Source organism: Aspergillus lucknowensis (genome assembly GCF_044049455.1).
Source record: "Aspergillus lucknowensis strain CBS 449.75 chromosome Unknown BJX67scaffold_3, whole genome shotgun sequence".
In the NCBI taxonomy this organism is placed as follows: Eukaryota; Fungi; Ascomycota; class Eurotiomycetes; order Eurotiales; family Aspergillaceae; genus Aspergillus; species Aspergillus lucknowensis.
In genome coordinates, this window is record NW_027263547.1 from 1 (window position 1) to 20,305 (window position 20,305).

The following is a 20,305-nucleotide window of genomic DNA, read 5'->3' on the forward strand; positions in this document are numbered from 1 at the left end:
CCCCAAGTGACACCACGCTGACCTTGATGGAATAGTTGACGACCACCATACAACAGAAGACACCTTCCTCGCCCTCGGCTCAGCATTCACCTCCGCCTTAGGCGCCCGCCAATCTCTCGCGCGCTTCGGTCGCGGTGACGCGCCCCTCGACGAGGCCCTATCTTGGGCCGTGATCGATCTATCGAGCCGGCCGTGGGCGGTCATCAACCTGGGTTTCCGACGCGAGAAGATCGGCGATCTCAGCACGGAGATGATCACGCACGGTCTGCAGAGCTTTGCGCAGGCGGCTGGCATAACCCTCCACGTGGGTTGCACATACGGTGACAACGACCACCACCGGGCGGAGAGTGCGTTCAAGGCGCTGGCTGTCGCTATTAGGACGGCTTGTGCGAGGAGGGTAGAGGGTGAGGTTGGTGCGGGTGATGTGGTGAGCACAAAAGGCGTTCTGTAAACTTTCTACCTAGCGATATATCAATATAGAACACGACATACTTCACGAGTCCACGCATCTATTTCATCATCCCCAAGAACGCGCACCACCCAATCCCTACGATCCCAATTCCACCTACTATTCGGAAACCTGCAACGCATTAACAGCGCTAACCCAATACCCTTTCCTCGCCTCATTCGCCTCAGTCCCTACACAATCAACAATAAACCCCCTCCACCCCTGCTCCGTTCCACTCTGCAAACCCCTCCGTACAGCGTCCGCACATTGCGTCGTGAGAAACCAAGCCCCCGACCCAAAGTCATTCTCCGCATCTTCGAGCAACAAATCCAACACAGCCGCCGGATCATCCTTGACACTCTGAAACCGCCCCTCCAACGCCGGTATCGATGCCGCATACTCCTTGTTGAATGTCGGGGATTGCATATTTCGCGCTGTGCCATAACACATCAGCATCTCACTTCAACAAACTCACCCACGACACAAGGGAAAGGGGGCGGTTTTGGGAGAGGGGGTTAGTTGGGGGGGTAACCGTACTCCCCTGCCCAGGTACACCGGGGAAATGGTTCCGATTATACCGAAACTCGCCGCTCTCAAAGGCAATGAGGGCCAGAACGGCCGCTTGCTCGGCCCGCGAGGTCACTTTGTACTTGGTGAATGCGGCGGAGAGCGGCGGGGCAGCTTGGGCGGCTGTTACGCATTCGCCCTTCGCGAGCTCGGGTGCGTTAGCGCAGGATGTTGAGTTCGGGGCTATGAAGAGGATTTGGGAGGGGGTTATTGTTATCTCTTGCGGAGTGCAGGGGGAGGTGGTTGCTCCTAGCGCGAGGGGGAGGAGGGGAAGAAGCTGGAGAAGGAATCTCATCTTGGCGAAGGAGGGTTTGAAGAGTAAAGAAGAATGTACGGGTTAGGTGGTGAGGTCTGGATGGGCACTGAATATAGACGATCCGTGGCGTTTGCTAACGAGGAAAGAAGGTCGTTCGGAGCCTTAATCAGCAGAGAGAAGATTTTTCAGCAAAGCAAGTTGTTGAAGGAGAATTGCAACCAACAAAACAAGAAAGGGAGGATTTTTCCTAACATTCTTGATTGTGGAAGTGGAGTATCAAGTCAGCGATAAGCCGACAAATGGAGAGAATGTTGGTTGATCTTGGAGATTGACGCAGCCTTGTTCTTTGGGGAGCTCCAAGGTTATTGGTCCAGATCCGCTGTACTGAAACGCCTTAAAGCTTGACTGGCCGTCATGATCAAACCAAGGCGCGCTCTATCGTTCAAATTGAATGGACGATGTAAACTCATTATATTCCTGACATTATTATTATTTGACTGTGTGCGACTCAGCTTGCTCCAGGCATCTGAAACGCCAACAACAATTCCACGGAACCGGAAGCGGGTCTATATGAACGTTTCAGACGTTAAAAGCGGTAGTGTGTAAATGGGGAGCAAGAATCGAAGAGGCTGGCGGGAAAACAAGTCTAGTATATCCAAAGCAGTGAAAACGGGGCAAATAGCATGTGCGCTGCGCAGCGCAGCACAGCAGACCGCACCGCGTACATCAGAAGACCTCTTGCCAAAACATGTACAAGCAACCAGTTCTCTTGAAAGCGCTTCGGGTCAAACAGCGTCCCAGAACTCCATACATGCACAATACAATCCCGGGGACCCAGTAGTTCCCACTTGTCGGATGGATTTGGTTGAAAATTCAGGGCTGAGCGTAAAGAAATCGTGTCAAAGGCCGTGAACCTAACACAAGCAGTTGAAACAAAGTAGCCGTTTAGTCGCGCCGGCTGCAATATTCGTAGGAGGTCTCCGTCGGCCCGACTTCTTCGTCGCCTTTGGAACTCACGCGCCGAAGTAGAATGGGCATCATACCGCGAGAGCGACGCGACGGAGAAGGATAGCGAGAAAACCCCAGGTTGGGGACCTTGGAATAACGGAAGCGGTATTTGGAGCCAAAGATGAGCAGGCGGCCGTAAGCCCACCACAAGCACAGTCCAACAGCGCCCGCAAGAACAAAGCCACACACAGTCAGGAGTACCCAATGCTGTCCCATCCAGAAGATTAGCCTGGCATCTTTTCCATGCCAGCTATTCCCCACATGGTGAGTGAAGAAACTCCAGGAGTATCGGTTGTACTCATCCTGCATCAGGATTCGGACACGCCCAGCTTCAGTCGGATTTTCTGCCATATATTCTTTCCAGATCACAGACAGGAAAAGAGGGCCGGTGGAGTACATGACCGTGATATAGGGGAGGAGCCAGCTGCGGTCGTACGACTGCAGTAGCTCAATTACGCGGAGGAAGAATGGGTGCTGCGGAACGGAACCCATTGCGTCGTTGGAAATGCCAGTGGGAACAGTGCGACGCACCCACGCGGGATAAGAGAGTAGCGGATCTAGCCGGCGGTTGCAGCCCTTCTTCAAGTCAGCTTATCGAACTGTAGCAAATCGAAAATAATGGCGTAGATGCAGACGTACATCGTCGAGGTCAATGTAGGTACCTCCGAAATGAGCCAAGACGAAGTAGCGAATGGAATCCGCACGTTGAATCGGATAATTGTACCCGTCAAAGGTGTCCAGAAACCACGGATATTCAGCTGCAATGAATTCGCGAGATTTTTCGTTCGTCCAGAGCTGTGAGCATATTAGCGCCGAACGTCACGTCCACAAAGAACGACGGATACATACAATATATTCGTAGTCAGGATGAAGGTCTTTGCAACTTTGCTGGGCTTCCTGCCATACTTCAGGAATTGACTCGTTCTTGTAGGTCTGGTGAATGATTTTTGGGATAATCTGGGGCCGCTGTTCGATCAAGCTGGAGTTTGGCGAGGGAAGTTCCGCGTGGTGGATCGCATCAGCCGCGGCATCTTCGAGAAGCAATGATAGGAGGGTAGAAACGCTGCGAATGAGGAAGGTAATTATGAGGAGGTTCACGACGAGGAATACCAAGAGGCCGCGTCGCATTGTGAAGTGGATGTTAGGTGTCGGGTCACCCCAGTTCTATGAGGTACTTGTACAGACGGAGGACGAAAGACGATGCAGGTGCGATGGCGACGAGAATCGAACCAATTTATTATCGTTAACGTGGCAAACACGCACTCGGACTGGACGATTGTGGTTGACGGTCGACGCTTCTCAAACCGCAGCTCAGAATGCGATGGGGCGAAGGGACAGCGAGCTGAACGACAACAGTGTCTCGCGGAAAGAGTCCAAGCAGACCTCAGAGGAAAAAGGAGATGACAAGAAACAGACGGGAAGTTTGTCGCTGTTACGTCGGGAAAAGAGTCCGCGAGAACCTTTCTGTTGAGTTTCGACCCGTTTTCCTGGGCACGATTTAGGGTTGAAAGGAGTGAAGGAACCTCAATCGATTCGTTGGAGGGTGAGGAAAGGGATCACTTTGTCGTCGAAGCTCAAACTGTGCACGAATCCCCAGAAAACGAGGACAAAAGGAGGATGGCAGCTCGAGGAGGAGCAGATTGGGGAAGGGATTTTCTCTTCCGAACAACAGTTGGGGAAAGATGGGCCTGGAGAAGGGGAAAAGGCGAATGAAAATGAGGGTCAATAGGGGGGGGGATTGGACCGCGGAAATTAATTATTTTTAAAAGGCAAAAAAAAAGACAGTTCAAGAAGGAGCGAACGATGCCTGGCAACCAAGGCGCGGCGTCAACGAGGCGAGGAAGCAAGTGTGAAGAGAAAGAGAAAGGAGATCACAGTTCAGGTTGTCGTTGGGTCGCTTGGGTCGCTTGGGGTGGAGGAAACCTGCAGCAGCTGTCGCCGTTAGTGTGGGAGATGAGCAGAAGCCTTCTGCTCAGCCATGGGTTAGCTCGAGAGGCACTCGAACTTTCTTGTGCTGCCACTGGCCAGTCAGAAGGGGCCGCGCAGCTCGGGTGGACGAACCAAATGAAGTGAGCTCTGAGCCTCCGCCACTTCAGCCAGGATCCTCCTCTCCAAAAGGTGTTGGTGCTGAAAGACGCAGCCTGGCCCAGAGCACAGTCAGACGTCGCTGGCTCGTTCGCTCGTTTTCCTCGAAACGACGCAAGGAAGGAACAACCGAAGTCTGACATCAACGAGCGCTGTCCATCGCCATCCTCGTGTCTGGTGCTCCCAGTCCAGCCCCCAATCGCCTGTGGGCCCATCCTGGGGCTGAGCCACTTCGCCGGTCTTGGGTGAGAGCGAGCGTTTTGAAGACCGCATGCTGGTTCAAGGGGCGCTAACATGTCCCTGCCCTGCCTCAGAAAGTCTGTCAAGTTGTTCCAAGCCTCTTGTCTTCTGCACCATCTCACGACGGATCCATGGCCCACTCTGTCCCTGTTTGCCTGCCTGAGGAATCGAACAGCGTCATTGGCGAAGCTGCGCAGGTGTCTCAATTTTTCTCCAACAGGGCCAAGGCCCTTGGATTGTCCAACCCAATTTTTCAAAATTCAGAGTTATCCTGAAATCAGAAGTTTATCGCCAGTCGAAAAGCTTGAACTGAAACGCAATGCAGAAGCAAAACCGATGTTTCATCCCCAGAATGATGCAGTTTGCCTTCTCCCAAGACCGCACCCATGGATCCGAGAACAGTCCCAGAGGACGCTCTGAAGATCGTGCAGCCAAAGACTTCCATCGCAACAGCCCTTTCTTGGTTGATGACTTGCCTTTCTTGGACATTCCTGGACAGGCAATATTTTGCCCGTCCAATCTCGTTCTCAGGCTCCATCCATTATTGAAAGTTCATTAACAGCCAAGGAAATCGCGCGAGTTTTTTTTGGGAACCATCGAAAATTCGGTGCCTCGTTCTCGCTCCAGGCAGCCAAGATTCTCAAAGAAGGTCGTTCCAACTCTGGACTCAGACGCGCTCTCTTTCCTCAAAGAATTCATTCTTACTTCGAATGGTCACATTCGTCATTGCAGATCACGCAGCCATCAGAACCCAGTCATTCGCGCGGTCTGGGCAAGGATCAGTAAGTCCATCGCTGGATACGAGTGATTTCCGACCACATGAGACTGGCGTCGGGCAACAAGAGCTCTTGGCCTGCAACATCAAAGCGCAGTGAGGAATGATCTGATTTCCCCTCCTCGACTGTATCAACAGCTGGACCGTGGTCCCATCACGGGGAGAAAAGTCAGGGCCTGGTTGGTGCTGCTGCCAATTCGCCAAGCACGTGTCGCAACCAAGACCCTGTGAGTGCTGCAGCTTCGGGACTGGAAACTGGAGATGGTTCATCGTCCATTGAAGGCAAGCGATGACACGAAGATTCACAAACAACGTTGGCGGGGTGAGCGATGGCTGGGGATATCAATGTTCATGCCAACGAGGCCTCCTCTGCCGCTCTTGGTAAATATTGTCAGGGCTTCGAGGGTAAACCCGAGTTTCTCTTTATGAGCCCTTCATACCCAAGCCTCCAAAGGCTTTTTCGAAAGTCAACCGGTCCTTTGTTGGATCAGATTCAGACTGGTTTTGGCTCCCATTCCCTCCTCCGCAAGGTCTTGAAGGTGGAAGGGAATGATGGCAAGCAGGACGTCACATTGCATGGGCGAGAGAAAACGCCCGCTCGATCTTCGTGTCTGTTGCAAGGAATCAAGATGATCGGCCCAAAGAACCCCTCTGGAGAGGTGGCCTGGCCGCTTGTCAGCCTGCCCAAAGTGGGACAAGATGCAAAATCCGCACCAGTGACGTTTTCTGAACGCCTCCGAGAGGAGAAAATTGCTGAAAATCAAGGGAAGGTTACTTTTTTCTCCATCATTGCAGTGCACCGCACCCTTGCAGCGGAACGCATTGAGCTTGTTATCTTGGGAAACGTCGAATGACAGTGGAGGCAATCTAATTTAAGTGTTCAAGGCCGCAAGTCATCGTTGGCGCTGCGTCATCCGAAAAAGGTAAAGACCTCGTCATCCTGAATCCTGGGGCTCCAGCATTCGAAGGGAGCCAGGGAAAGAAGGATGTCTGTTCGAGGCTCCAGGATAAATGTGTTCCTCTTGCTCGTCAGTCATCCACGTAGAGTAGCAGTCAGCCGAAAGGTATTGGGCTGGAGTCGATGGACTGTTTTTTCCCTACCGCCATCTTTCCCTCGACCCCGAGGGGTGGAAGTGAGCATGGGAAGTCGAGTTAAGGCTGCGCTCCTCTTCTCCAACTCCCGAGATATATAGTTTGCCGGCGACATACGACCGCCAACAACGGAAGACACATCGAGGAATGCCTCTTGACTTCTCACACGGTAAACGGACAAACACGTAGCATCTTATATCCGTGCTTCTGGACGAATTTTCCAGGCAAGCCCAGGATAGGTCATGTCACACCAGAGAGGTCAGGGTATCTTCCCGCATGGTTGTTGCTAACCTATATGAGTGGTATCACCAGTGCATTTGGATGCGAGTGGCGTTTCAGCACAGTTCTTGGATATCAAGAGTTTAGGTTATATGCTCTAATGGTTGAATATGATTCTGGATTGAGCCCAAAAGACACTAATTCACGAAAACACAGAGGGTCGGCTCTCGATGCATGTGAAGCAGCTGTACCGCTGACGAGCATATCAAGCATAACTTCAACAGGAAGCTATCCAAGGAAACACGGGAATGATATAGAGGGGGCAAAATGAGTCTTGTCTGTTGTAAACCTGAGATCATCGGGCTATGGAAAAGTGTTGCGGAGGAGACCTTCCACGCCCAGAACCGACAGTGAAGCAAAAAACGAAAGATCAAGAGCGTTTTCCACCTCAACAAGCCCAAGCGCAGTCTCAGGTGGCCCAAAGAGACTGCGGCTCAGTTTCAGCCCGAACGGGTGGGGGGAGAGGTGTCGACGAAGGAGAGCTGAAGGGGGTTGTGTGGGGAAGACAAGAGAAGCAGACCTTCTTGCTTTGAGAATGCCGTTGTTGGCTGAAGACAAACAGATGCTGGCACAAGAAGCATTGAGGCTCAGTTCCTTGGTCGCATCCATAAATGCTGACATCCCCCAGCTCCAGAGCAACGCCATCTTCACTCCCCCTCCGTCTTAATCATCACCTAGTCAAAACCATGCAGGCACAGCCTCCATCATCTACGATCGAAACATCCCCCTTCCAAGCACACGTCGATAGCCTCCACTCCCTCCCCCTCGACACAACCATCCAAGCCCTCCACTCCCTCCTCCCCCGCCTCACCACCTCCATCTCCCCGACAGGAACCCGCCTCGTCTCCCACCCAGATCACGCTGGCCTCGCCAAACTCGACGACCTCGGCAGGCTCTACCTCGACGCAGCAGGCTGCTGCACGCGAGAACACGCCGCCTTCAAAACTCGGCTGTTGCATGTGAGTCTGGACAAGATTGTAGAAGAGGTCTACATCGCAAGCGAGGACCAGCTGGAGAAGGGGCTGAAGGATGGCACTGTGAAGATTCCGCCGTTAGGTCCGGACGAGGACCCAGGGTGTGCTTGTTGCCGTGGAGATCCGGATGCGGTGATCCTATCGTCCTTCCATTGGGAGGAGGCGTTGTATTACTTGGAGGACGAGTATAACGTTCTTTGGCAGGGTGAGGAAAGTTCCGGCGGAAAGTACGGGCGGGGTTGGACTTGGTTGAAGGCTTCGAAGGAGCAGGTGGAGAGGGAGGTGGCGAAGACCGAGGCCGCGAGCAAGCTTTAAGCTTAACCGCAAGCTTGGCCGGCGACGGGTTTATTTTCCGGCGGTATAACTGGCGACAACAGAAACTCTATGTTGAAAATACTACTTGGATGTGTTGAAATCTGAGTCGAAAGGCCTCTTCCACTTCGTAAAGATTTCCAATTCACCCTCAACTCCCACGGTATGCCTGGTTCTAGAAACTTCTTCTAATGGCACGATCTTGATCAAAAGGATACGCCCTAAGAACTCCCCACTCATCCCCACAAGCGATTCATCAGCTCTTCGAACAGAAGATGGAAAATGTGGCAACACTCCCAGCCAGAACCCAGTTGATGCCATTGACAGGACGAGGGTTAGCACGATAATCCTCAGGGTTGTAGAGTGCGGACAGGAGCTGAGTATCCCCGGCAAGCCGCAATGCGTCCCGACACGGGCCTCTTCTCTCATTTCACCATACAAGGCGGCAGAGCAGAATTATCCGCGGTGCAATCGGGCAGGCTCGGCTTGATGTGGGATGGCCTGATAATGTAGTTTAGGAGACGATTCCCCTTCCGTAGCGCTCCAAGAATGACATAGGTGATTCGAGCGACCGGATCTCAACGAACTTCGGGTGCAGCAGCCGCAGCAAAGTCCCGATTGACGTTTGCAGCATCCGTACCCTGGGTTTCATCGGCTTGTGCTCGCGCATCGAACAGCCGTACCCACCAGGCTGGCGGATCGAAGGGCCGGTGGCCACCGTGAAGTGAGGGATAGACATCGTTGAAGAAATACCAAACATGGCCGACCACTACACCGCAGATCTCGTCCTTTGGAATAACCCCGTGAACAACAAGGCTGAAAGCTATCAACACCCATGGAAGATACGGAGCCGTAAAGACCAGGACGCCGAGAAAGCTCAACCGGGTTTCGGGATTGCGACGGCTCCAAATATAGACTAGACTCGAGGACAAAGCGGTACCCAAGAATGGAAGCGAAAGGAAGGGAGATATAAGTAGAAGCGATACCATGGCGTAGACAAGCAGCCATGAGAAATGGGCGGGTGAACGACCAGATGATTCTTCGAGGAGTCTGGAGTATCGTTGGAGAAAGAAGACGTGGAAAAGCAAGTCTAAATTGAGCGGTCCAAAATAGAGGAAAGTTGTCACTAAGCGCCAATACTGCCATAACGTTAGCCCTGGAAGCTTGGCTCAAGTGTGCATCCAATGTATTCTGTTGCGCTCACGTACCTGCGACTTCACATAGACCGCCCGGAAGCTGTAGAACAGCTGTAACGGGGTTAGAATATGGCAATGGATCAAAACTGAAGTCGCCACGGTAGCTGCTGTCCACCACCGAGTCACCGGGGGCATTTCATAGAACCATTGCTCGAGAGGGAACTGTCCTCCCTGCCCACCATTGCCCCAGATGGCGGCCATCCCGTCAGAGATAAGAGCGGCGGCCCTTGCGTCCGACCAGCTGATGACTGAGGCAAGTGGAGAGAAGCGGAATACGCGGATAAAAAGAAAGTACGCCGGCGATTGCGTTCTGAATAAACTGACAGGAAAGTAAATCTGGAGCAAGTAAGAACAGGTTATGGGACTAGACCTCCAAGTGGCCTTTTCGGCCTGAGGCCAGAATGTCACGAATGACCATTAGTCACGTGGGGATGATCTGCCGCGCGCTAGCTGCGGAGAACAAAGAAAGTCAACGCGCTGCGCGTCGAAAAGCCGAGGGCTGGGCGCGCTGAACCTCCAGCTTCAAGATGAGCTTTCCCCAGCCCCCTCAATTTTGTCGAGGGTTGTCTCAGTGCCTTCCTCGAAGCGGCTAACTTCATGAGGCACTTCTGAAGCTGCGTCTGCATGCTGCGACAACTGAAACAGTATAATCGCTCCATTGACGGCTTGTAGGGATTGGACGAAAGGGGCACAGAACCCAATTTGCTCTCCCTCCACACTGAAAAAAGGACGAAACCTACCGACGCTTCACCTTCGTTGTGTGGCGAAGCGATTTGTTGATTGAGCCCAAACTTGCCGGTTCATTCTCACCGAACAATATCTGAAGACAGTAAAAGACAGACATGCCCCCAAGATCCGCAGCAGGGAAATCTCGCAAGTCCACAGGAGAAAGCAGCAGAAGCGGCCCAGCAACCCAAAGAACCGCAGCGAGTAAGAGTAGTACAGCGAGCAAGCGGCCATCTGGTGATATTGAGCGTAAGTAATACTTTCCAATCATCACCCTCTCGGTCAAAACAAATCAACCAACATTTTCGATCACAGCAGGCGATCCAACCCCTCACGGCCGTCGCCGCCGCTACAGACCGGGAACTGTCGCCCTTAAGGAAATCCGGAAATACCAACGGTCATACGACCTTCTCCTCCGCAAACTTCCCTTTGCACGTCTAGTTCGTGAGGTCGCATTGGACCTCCTCCCCGCAGAGGTTGGTGCCGAACTACGATGGCAGTCGCATGCGATCCTGGCGCTCCAGGAAGCCGCAGAAGCCTTCCTAGTCCATTTGTTTGAGGATACAAATCTATGCGCCATCCACGCTAAGCGAGTTACGATTATGCAACGGGATATCCAACTTGCGCGAAGAATTCGCGGAGCGTGGGGTGGTTTGGGCTAGTTACCTTCCCTCCTCGTCTCTCTTTTCACTTCGATATCCCTTCTCCTCATTTACACGCATAATATCCTGCGAATGCAGATGCACACAAAGCAGGGTTGAAAGCGAAGGGCGCGAGGATGGCTCGGGGACGGGGCCGAAGCTGCGTTTTCGCTATAATTTGACCCTACCTGTTTGATTTGACTTCTGAGCTTGGTACCTGGTTATGCTGCACTTCAGTCAGGCAAGCCTTTTCCTTGCAAGAGTTGTTACTTATTCAGACTTTCCGTCGTTGATGCATGGGTTTCAGGCGTACGATGGAGTAATTGTTGGGAACCGCGTGATGCGTCTGTCTTTCCAAACCTGTTTTATTCCCTGCACCTACTCTGGGTTTTGTGGCTGTTAGTATCGTTACATGGAGTCAACGGTGGTGCGTGTACCCCATGAAGCAATATAAGGTGGCAATGTGTGTCTTCGAATACATTCAAATCCCAGGTTTAGAGCAGTCATACCTGGGTTAATCAACTTGCGCCCCGTCATCAGCTCCGGATTAGCTATTGGAGTAGTAACTTCAGGGTTCAATCATAATGCCTGAGTCTATTAACCACCTTGAAATATCACAAGCAAGATGCGGTAAAACATTCGAAGTAAATCCGTCCGAAGCACGCGACCAAGTATGCCTTCCCGTCTGATACAATGCGCCAGAGACCCTCAAATTCAGAAAAGGATATCATGAATTGAACCCCTAACGAGGAAAGGTCCCCGCCGATGGAGGTGACCTAAATAAGAATGGAAGTGCCAATGCAATGAACCGATACCGGGTATTCCATACACGACAGACAGACAATCGTTTATTGGGAAGGGAAGTAAAGAAAGGGTGATGTGACGTCAATTCATGGGCTAAGCCGGCCTTCTCAGGGCAGAAGGCAGTCCCATCGTCACCCGATTCCCCTCTTCTCGAACACCATTCGCCTCCTCTCGTTTCCCTTGCCGTTCTAAGGTTTCAGCAAGCATCTCGTCCGTAACGCTAACCCAGAGTCGGTCGTTGGCTTTCTTCGCCATTGCGCGACCGGCGCGAGCACTCTTCTCAGCTTGTTCGCCCACAACACCGCGGAAGTATTTCCAGCTCATAAACGTCAATGTCATGCAGGTAATTTGGCTGTTTCCGATTGCCGTGGCAGATTGAAGGGCTTGTTGGAGGTACTGTTTTGTTTGGATAGTTGAGTCGGTTTGCACGGTTGCGCAGAGAAGGTAATACGCAGCTTGAATATATTTGTTAGGGCTCGCACGACAGAAGGATTCGAGAGCGGAAAGGAGATTAGGAAGATTGGAATGAGATGGATGGGAAGGGTCGCGGAGGATGAGAACAGTGTTGATGGCGGCTAGAATGGCAGTGTCGCGGTGTGGGTCGTTGCGGGCAGTTTTGCTGAAAGAAGAGGATAATGAGAGTAGAGGGGATTGGAAGGCGGTTAGGGCAGCCTCTAAGTCGCCAGTCGCCTGCGCAATAGTACCGGCCGCATACTCAATTAGGCACTGGATTGCATCTGAAAGATTATCTCCCGATGCTTGGGTCTCTCGTCGGAGTTCCTTCAAGGTCCTACTCGCGACATCCCAGTCTGTGCGGCCGCAGGCAAGGAATACTTGCTGGATGAGTAGGTTACAGAATAGCGACCTGCGCCATTCCACTCGTCTGTTCGCGTTAACCAATGATTCCGTGATTTCTTGTGGTGATTGGAAATTGCCTACGAACGTCAGTGGCTTAGATTCAAAATGTACAAAGGCATGACGAACCCTTGAGCATCCGTACTCCTTCCTGGAGAAACTTCTCAGCCTTACGCCCATCATATGAGTTCTTGCAACTTAGCGTGATTGAACTGAGGAAATAACAAAGCGCGTAGAGGTCGTGCTGAGGAAGCCAGCTAAAGCTGAGGAGCAGTGTTCCATTTTGGACTTGGAGAATATCTCCTGTATCAATGGAAGAGGGTCCTGCGGATTTGCCACTCAACGGAATGGAAAATGACCCGTCAGAACGCCAATTTGAATCACCTAGTCGCGCATCCATTAGGTCTTGCAGAACCTTGAGCTTCTGCGAGGATTGGTTGACGTCATATTCCAGTAAACTGCAGCATATGTCCACAATCTGGATTAGAGTGGTGAGTTGTGGAATATGGCGTAATTCGTCATTGAGTTGGTGACTTCGTGCTACTGCAATGGCACGTTGAGCTTGTTCAATAGAATCAGAGCTAGACCCTTGCTGGAGGTGTGCTAAAGCTTCAATAATAGCGGACATGACCGAAACAGCTCTGTCGCCATGCCGGTTCGCCATGTTGGAGATCTTATGAAGATGTTGTAGAGCTGAAGTGGATTCCTGGTGACCGAACGAGGACAATGAAAGGGACACTCGAAGAAAGCGAAAAGCGTATTCCCAGGCAGAGTGGCGATAACTACAAATAGTCAGGAACTGGGTCATGGTGGTGGTTATGGGGACAACATACGCTTCAACATCCTGGATCATCCCATCCACTGCTTTCAGCGAGGCCTTTGGATTTGTTTTGTACAGCATTCGTGCCAGCAGATGTTGCATACTATATTTCAAGTCAAGCATGCGATTCTAGAACATGATAAGTATAACACCAGAATCCAATTCGAAGAGATGGAATCACTCACTCGCTCGCATAGGTCAATCTTAGCCACCGTGTCAGCAATGTAGCCACAAAAGAATCATGATAGGCGGTTAACATACCCCTTTACTTAATGCCGTCTCCGCCTCGAGGTCGTTATCTGTTTCCTCGAAGAGGATCCGTGCATACCTTAGTCGCACGAGGGCTTCTACGCGTGGTTGCAACCTCCAGTTCTTTGCCAGGCCTGTTAGAAACTCTTTTCTTGACATGTCTAGGGGCGAAAATACCTTCAGAACCGCCTCCAAGCAGCCAAGGCCAGTTGCGACAAGCCTGTAATATTCCTCCAACTCCATCTCCCTTCTTAATAGCGCCACCGTGGTCCCATGGACATGAGCTGCGTTAATATAATCATCCGCCATTGCCAATAAAAGTACTTGGTAATCTATAGCGGGTTTTGCGGGTTTGGGTTCGGGTTGCTGGGTGGGCTGTTTTTGCGTTTGCTTCTTTGGTGGCGGTCGTTGAATCTTTTGCTGTACGTCTGGGGACGGAGCGGGTATCAAGACCTGAACTGGTTTTGGTGACGGTACTGGCGGAGTCACGGGAACCGGTGGGGGATTCGTAACGGGCTTGGGCTTCATCTGAGATTGTGGAGTCGATGCGGGTTTGGGAGATTTGTTATGGGATTGACGATTTGCTTTATTAGAACTCGGTACCGGACTATATGTCGGAGCTATAACTGACTGCGTAGGAGCGGAGGTCATGAGAGTTGTAGCACGGTTACTGTCGCCAGCAACAGGAACCGCTGGTTGCGCACCATACTGAGGCGGGCGATGGCTGCCAAAGGAGGAGCGCGGTGGAGAGGGAAGAAGTGGTTGCTGGAAAATATCGGAGGGATTCACGTATTGTGGAGGTGGTTGTTGCGGCGGGGGCGGCGGTGGTTGTGGAGGTTGTTGTTGAAGCTGCGGTTGATGTTGCGGAGGGTACACCTGGCCGTAGGTCTCGTAAGACGGCACCATGACCTGCGGGTAGACAGTGGGTTTGCCATATTGGTACGCCGACGCCGTGGCGTTCGCGTTGACGGCGTTCACATTGTTATACAGGAGCTGGGGTTGGATGGTCTGCTGGGGCGGATGGAGGTCGTGATGTTGCTGCAGATACTGGTAGGAATATTGACCGTTATGAGATGGTGGGTAGCTCATCGCCCCGGGACACGGATGACACTCATCCAAGCTACTGTAATTTGCAAGATACCCGCGGTATATCGAGTTGACGCGAATGGTCTGGGAGGGTTTCTTATCCACCAGTTTATGATGCCCTTTTCCTTTTTGGTTTCGGACCGGAGAAACCTTACGGATACAACTAATGTGGAATAGCACCGCTCTGATCGAAGTATACATGGAACGAAAACCCTCGACCTTCGAGTGAACCCGCTTCTGTCACATTAGAGTTAATTTCCAAGTCTATACTAATAAAATATTGAGACGGAGTTTGCAACCATTTGAGACCGGAGACCTCAAGGGGAAATGCTCCCAACGTCTCATGGCACCGACACACCGAAACCGTATGCCTCCGCCGCCCGTGTGTCTTAAGGCGTATGGATGGAAGTATATAACTGATTGAAAGATTGATCCTGAATTGCAGTGTCGAGTATCTCCATCCCTAACGATGGCGGGTTGGGAAGAGGAGGATGCTCACGGATCGTCCACGGGCAGAGTTCACCGCAATTATCTAAGTCAAGCAAACCCTCCGCCGGATGCATCCTCTGTGCCGCCCATTGGAGATCCGGAGTGAGAGACGCGCCTCCAAGACACCTCTCGGTCCAGAAGGAATAAGTCGCCATTTCCGACTTTCCATCTACCCGGCATGGCTGCTTGCGAGGACACTTTAGCAAGGCGTTGCAAGAGTTGCAGATAGCTATTCGTCGACACGAAGCGCAACGATTTTCGTAAAGTTGACATATAGTGGTCTGGCAAACACTAGAAAGCCACAAATCGACAGACCTATGCGCACATCCGAAACGAGCAGTCATATACTCTTCTTTTCCTAGCTGGCCTGAGGCGGTAGTCAAGTGGTAGTCAGTTCTGATCCGTAACTGATCCATGTCGTCCAGCTCCGGGAATATTTCAATCTTCAACCGTGTAGTGCCATAGTCCCCGGTGCAAGAATGCCAGCAGAAACGTTCTTGAGCGCCATTACCGAACTGCGTGGCGAGGGCTGCCACAGACTTCTGCCGTATTCTTAGAAGTTCAACAAGTTCGATTTTGTCGCGAAAGGTAAGCTTTTTGCATGGACACAGGTCAACCACCCCGGCAAGGCTTCCGAGGCTGCAGGTCCGATCCTCCGATTTGCGCCGCAGCTCTCGTGGAGGGAAAAAGCTTCGCGGATGCAGCTTGAGGCACTTTGAGCAAGCCCGCCACCGGCTGTCCTCGAGTATCTTGACCAACTGCCATCGAGCAGTGGCAAAGCTATGTCCGTTGCGATAGTGGTGAAAAAGAGGAGCAAAATCTCGGTTGAACCGGAGAGATTTTGAGCGCAGAACGGCGCCAGAAATCATGAAAAGTCTCTTGCAGGTCAGCGCAAGACAGGCTTCTGGTAACTCCGAGAGGTGTGAGATGATCTCGAGCAGAAGCTCCGTGGGAAGCTCGAGAAGGTAGGATCGCCTAAGGGAGCTCTGCTCCCCGGACCGCGTTTCTGGTGCATGCGACCGACGGCTCATCGCTATAACAGCTTTCAGTTTGATTCCTGCCCGACGAAGACTATCTGCCATGATGGTCTGTAACTCTTCAATATTCGCATGGGCCGTGGTGGGCGCTACGAGATTCCGAAAGCGTGATCGTCGGCTTGCAGCGCGCAGCGAATCGTTCTTTATTGGGTTCCGACACAAATTCATGAGTAAAGCTTGGGAGCATTCGCCTTTCGCATGCTCTGGGGCAGCATGGTGTATAAAGAGGATATGGCAAAGAGTATCGCGTGACGATGACTGGACTATAGCAGAGGAGATGGAGGGCCTTTTGACCTCCAAGTACTACGCATATGGCTATTGACTTGCACGCAAACGGAGCACGCGCAGGTGTCACAATTCTGACTTGAAAAGTCATCAATGCAGTCAATGGAGTGCCCAGGGAGGAACCGCTTCCTTTGTCAGATATCCTCCCAACGCCCACCGGTAGCGTTGTAATCATCTGCGTGAGGAGTCCTTGACCGACCGCAATGAGTTGCATCTAAGATTAGCATGATTTCAAATACTTCTGGAATCCAAAATCGGAAATTGAAGTTCTCCATAATGCGCAACACTCAACCGCCGCATGCGGAAATCTGGGGCTGCCCTTGGGATCAAGTAGCGTCATCTGGTTGGGTGAAGGGGGGGAAGAAGCAGCCGTTTGCACGAAGACAGCCGTCATTCTGCAGCACCGTTAAATGTCTGGAAGATGATTGTCATCGTGATCAAGATTGAAGGAGGGATCAAGTGACGAATCCTCCTCCCGTCAGGTGACAGCCCCAGACACAAAGATCGTGGCTGCTTATGTCACCACCCTGCCTGCGACACCCCAGATCGAGTGACGCGCGAGTTCGATGTTTCTGGCTGATCGGGGGTTCTTATACGCGGTGTCGGGGCGATGGGGTGCTGAAGAGGACTTGACAAGTCGTCTTCAAGGGCGACAACCAGGGATTGGATGGACTCACGGGGTGGATTTCACGTTCCACAGTGATCCCCAAGAATCCAGTAACTTATCTGACAGCATTTTCGGACAGCAGATCCAGCAGCTGAATAAACCCGCTCTAGGTCTGGTCGTTCGGCCATCCGGGCATGGAGATAAAGTGCCGACGCAAAATCTGTGCCTTGGGCACGGAGCCTCGGCTTTCGATTGCTCTCCTCCACGACGCACTCTCAATCGGCACCAAACGTGTGTCTCTCCGCCACAGAGCTCGATTTACTGAGGATCGATGATTGGCGCTTCCGAAGTACAAGATTCAAAATCAATTCTGCAAGAGTTTCTCTTGCACTGCGTTTGGTCGTCTGCTTCGTGGCTCGGCCTTGGCGCAATCGCTGGTGTGTGTGCCTCGCCAACAGACGCAGGTTGGTTCCACCACTACTACACAAATCTCATGGATACGAAGTATATTTTGTGAATAGGCTTTGAGTTACTACCTGCGTTTGTTCATCGTCTGTAGACCTACAAAGCACGAGCTAATCCCCGTCTTAGGAGTAAACTCGACTCATTCTCTCCATTGAAGCTTGTACTTATGGCTGCCTCGGCAGGTTTGCCACCCTCCGATTTTTCAAGCTCACTGCCCATATCGGTCCTCATAGGCCTATTGATCGCAATGGGGCTCTTCTCCTGGGCGCGTCCACGCGGGCGTATATCTTTCTTCAGTTCCAAGGAGAACAGTCTCTTGCTCACCAAGAGGCTAGACAAATCTGGCGCCAAGGAACATATCACATTGGCGGAGCTCTGCCGTGACGCTACGCCATCACGGTGTGATCTCAATCCATTCCTTTTCAACGGTCATCTACAGACCTGCTGGACCGCCGTAAAGTTCGATAAGGTTCCCGTCTACTACAAGCGTCGGGTGTTTGAGGCGGACAGTGTTCGGTACCAGGGACAGTTTGCTGTCGATTTTGTCGTGGAACCGTACGAAGCGCCCAAGAACCCCGAAGCAACCGATGCGGAGAGGAAGTACACACTCCCTTCAGGACTCCCGGAACGGACGGCAATGCTCTCCGAGGATGAATTTGCTGCCTTACCATCAGACGACACCAAGCCAATGCTCGTTGTTCTTCATGGTCTGAGCGGTGGTTCACATGAGCTTTACCTGCGTCATGTACTTCATCCTCTGATTGCTAATCAGGACTGGGAAGCTTGTGTTATAAACTCTAGAGGATGTGCCCAGACAAAGATCTCCACCGGTATACTCTATAATGCTCGCGCTACTTGGGATGTCCGTCAAGCTGTGAGGTGGCTGCGCGCGGCTTTCCCTAATCGGCCACTCTATGGCATTGGTTTCTCTCTCGGTGCGAACATACTTGCCAACGTGAGGATCCCCCGCCGTTCTACTGTTGGTATCGTGCTAATTCTCCAAGTATCTGGGTGAGGAAGGCGATGCGTGTCAACTCAAAGCTGCAGTTCTCTGCGCGAGTCCATGGAATTTGGAAATCAGCTCCGTGGCTTTGCAGAGTAGCTTTATGGGCCTTGAGGTGTATAGCAGAGCCATGGGCACAAGCATGAAGCACCTTTTCGAGCAGTACGCAGCTTTTCCAACCCCAAGTATTGACATGGATTAACAGCTCTCTAGACATGCCGAAGAAGTTACGAAAAACCGTAGGATCAACGCGGAAGAAGTTAGAGGCATCACATATTTACACGAATTCGACAGGTGAGTACCATTATTCCTCGTCTAGATCCATGACGAGTTACCCTGACGGATGTTTTAGGGCTTTGCAATGTGCTTTATGGGGCTACCCTACGGAAGGTGCCTACTATCGAGACGCCACTTCGACCGACGCACTTCTCTCCATTCGGATTCCTTTCTTCGTGGTGCAGGCTGAGGACGATCCGGTAGGTTTGAGACTTTATTTCCAATGCACGCTATATTCTTACCAGAATAGATTGCGAACGTCAAAGCTCTTCCGTTCCAAGAAATTTGTCAGACGCCGTATGGCGTAATGATGACTACTTCGTGGGGTGGTCATCTAGGGTGGTTTGAATTCGGAGGCGACAGATGGTTTGTCAAGCCAGTAAGTCGCTTCTGTTTCCCTACCTTATTATACACACTAACGATCGAGCAGGTAACGAACTTTCTGAACATGATGGTCAAGAGGGTCGATCTCGAAACCCCTCCAGTCGTCGAAAAGCCGGAACTTGTAAATTGGGAAGTTACAACTCCTCCCTCCGACGCCAGCATGGAATCCAGGCCGGGCGGTTTCAATCCAATGAGGCGGAAATTAGCTTTGCCAATTATCAATTAGCGGAAACCTCCTTGATACGAGCCGACACTTGATGACGACTTGCTGATTGAGTGATGATGAAGTAGTTCCTCACGGATGTCATTCATGTCATGCTTCGAAAGATATAGATAGACCCATATAAACGCCAGCGACTCCTCTAGATACACACTGACATGCTATATACAGAATTATTTTTGTCCAAGGCTGCTTTCTTAAGCGAACGCAACGCTTTTCCTTTTCCCGCTTGATTTTGACTTAGACTCGTCGGCCTTAGCAGCGTCACTCAACTTCGTACCCTCGGAATCACCGCTCTTGCCCTTGCGCCTTTGTCGGATCGACTCTTTGGCATTTTCCTATTCACCAACAAGGTTAGCAAGACCATCTACTTCAAATGGTGATAGCGGCAGCTCCATACCAGCTTCGATTTCTTCTCCGACTGTCTAGCTTCGGCTTCCTTCTTCTTCGCCTCACGGATCTCCTCTAATTGTCGGGCCTTCATGATCTTAGATTCAATCTGGCCCTCTTTCTCTGCATTGACCATGGCAAAAATTGTCATCATCGCCTCCTACCAAGCGTAAGAGAATTAGTTTCTGTGCTCTCAATCCCGTACAGTAGGGGGGCAAACATACTGGATCATCCACAAACGTCTTGCCTTTCTTCTTTCCCTTAGGATTTACGACGCCAACTGGAGTAATCATGTTCAACTTGGGGAGATCCAGCTCCGCCTCCGTGTACTCTCTCTTCTTCGACTTCTTGAGTAGACTTTTCTCTGTGCGTGCCTTGGACTTGACTTCTTTCGGCGGTGGCCGTTTCAGGTTCTTCTTATTTACTTTCGAACCGAGTACTTTATTATTCTTTGAGTCGCCTTTTGACGAGGACTTGGACTTCGCTGCGCCCTTTGTTGGCGCCATCTTGTAGTGGAATGCTCAGCGGGAATCGGGCGGTAGTGGAGGTGATGAGTTGAAGCGACGGAGAACACAACTTCCAAGCCGTAGAAATCTCAGTCGTCTCACAGATCGAGATATATTATTTTCGGAGAATTTCCGGACATCAATGAAGAACGAAAGACTGAACTTCACACATCGAAACCCTCTGCAACAGAATTTTTTTTAAAGCGGTAGGCGGTGAGATGAACCTTGGA

At 51.6% G+C, this 20,305-nt stretch overlaps 9 protein-coding genes across 9 annotated transcripts; 3 read left to right on the plus strand and 6 right to left on the minus strand.

Annotated features, from left to right (window-relative positions):
* Positions 1-431: 431 nt before the first annotated feature.
* BJX67DRAFT_157907 (uncharacterized protein) lies at positions 432-1,593 on the minus strand. The gene is made up of 2 exons (XM_071024895.1): positions 986-1,593; positions 432-882 (listed from the first exon to the last, which is right to left on the minus strand). The coding sequence occupies exons 1-2, from the start codon at positions 1,308-1,310 to the stop codon at positions 569-571; spliced, it is 639 nt and encodes a 212-aa protein (XP_070890259.1). The 5' UTR covers positions 1,311-1,593; the 3' UTR covers positions 432-568.
* Positions 1,594-2,216: 623 nt separating this feature from the next.
* Positions 2,217-3,407, minus strand: BJX67DRAFT_377067 (glycosyltransferase family 32 protein; the record flags this gene model as incomplete). Its single annotated transcript, XM_071032019.1, has 3 exons — positions 2,217-2,855; positions 2,919-3,074; positions 3,129-3,407. 3 exons carry the CDS (start codon positions 3,405-3,407, stop codon positions 2,217-2,219), a joined length of 1,074 nt encoding a protein of 357 aa, XP_070890260.1.
* Positions 3,408-3,778: 371 nt separating this feature from the next.
* BJX67DRAFT_157904 (uncharacterized protein) lies at positions 3,779-4,770 on the minus strand. The gene has a single exon (XM_071024894.1). It carries the CDS (start codon positions 4,658-4,660, stop codon positions 4,151-4,153), a length of 510 nt encoding a protein of 169 aa, XP_070890261.1. The 5' UTR covers positions 4,661-4,770; the 3' UTR covers positions 3,779-4,150.
* Positions 4,771-7,436: 2,666 nt separating this feature from the next.
* BJX67DRAFT_377068 (uncharacterized protein) lies at positions 7,437-8,039 on the plus strand (the record flags this gene model as incomplete). The annotated part of the gene is made up of 1 exon (XM_071032020.1): positions 7,437-8,039. One exon carries the CDS (start codon positions 7,437-7,439, stop codon positions 8,037-8,039), a length of 603 nt encoding a protein of 200 aa, XP_070890262.1.
* Positions 8,040-8,326: 287 nt separating this feature from the next.
* derA (putative ER-associated proteolytic system protein Der1) lies at positions 8,327-9,597 on the minus strand. Its single transcript, XM_071024893.1, has 2 exons — positions 9,245-9,597; positions 8,327-9,175 (listed from the first exon to the last, which is right to left on the minus strand). The coding sequence occupies exons 1-2, from the start codon at positions 9,431-9,433 to the stop codon at positions 8,615-8,617; spliced, it is 750 nt and encodes a 249-aa protein (XP_070890263.1). The 5' UTR covers positions 9,434-9,597; the 3' UTR covers positions 8,327-8,614.
* Positions 9,598-9,983: 386 nt separating this feature from the next.
* BJX67DRAFT_158086 (histone H3 family protein) lies at positions 9,984-10,721 on the plus strand. Its single transcript, XM_071024896.1, has 2 exons — positions 9,984-10,207; positions 10,274-10,721. The coding sequence occupies exons 1-2, from the start codon at positions 10,075-10,077 to the stop codon at positions 10,618-10,620; spliced, it is 480 nt and encodes a 159-aa protein (XP_070890264.1). The 5' UTR covers positions 9,984-10,074; the 3' UTR covers positions 10,621-10,721.
* A 775-nt stretch (positions 10,722-11,496) lies between these two features.
* On the minus strand, positions 11,497-15,984 carry BJX67DRAFT_369561 (uncharacterized protein; the record flags this gene model as incomplete). The annotated part of the gene is made up of 7 exons (XM_071030777.1): positions 11,497-12,338; positions 12,388-13,040; positions 13,092-13,207; positions 13,264-13,281; positions 13,340-13,450; positions 13,505-14,450; positions 14,882-15,984. 7 exons carry the CDS (start codon positions 15,982-15,984, stop codon positions 11,497-11,499), a joined length of 3,789 nt encoding a protein of 1,262 aa, XP_070890265.1.
* Positions 15,985-17,543: 1,559 nt separating this feature from the next.
* BJX67DRAFT_369562 (putative hydrolase, alpha/beta fold family) lies at positions 17,544-19,185 on the plus strand (the record flags this gene model as incomplete). Its single annotated transcript, XM_071030778.1, has 6 exons — positions 17,544-18,251; positions 18,301-18,461; positions 18,513-18,593; positions 18,652-18,775; positions 18,826-18,954; positions 19,006-19,185. The coding sequence occupies 6 exons, from the start codon at positions 17,544-17,546 to the stop codon at positions 19,183-19,185; spliced, it is 1,383 nt and encodes a 460-aa protein (XP_070890266.1).
* A 63-nt stretch (positions 19,186-19,248) lies between these two features.
* loc1 lies at positions 19,249-20,255 on the minus strand. The gene is made up of 3 exons (XM_071024897.1): positions 19,794-20,255; positions 19,580-19,729; positions 19,249-19,517 (listed from the first exon to the last, which is right to left on the minus strand). Exons 1-3 carry the CDS (start codon positions 20,073-20,075, stop codon positions 19,377-19,379), a joined length of 573 nt encoding a protein of 190 aa, XP_070890267.1. The 5' UTR covers positions 20,076-20,255; the 3' UTR covers positions 19,249-19,376.
* Between the last annotated feature and the right edge of the window lie 50 nt (positions 20,256-20,305).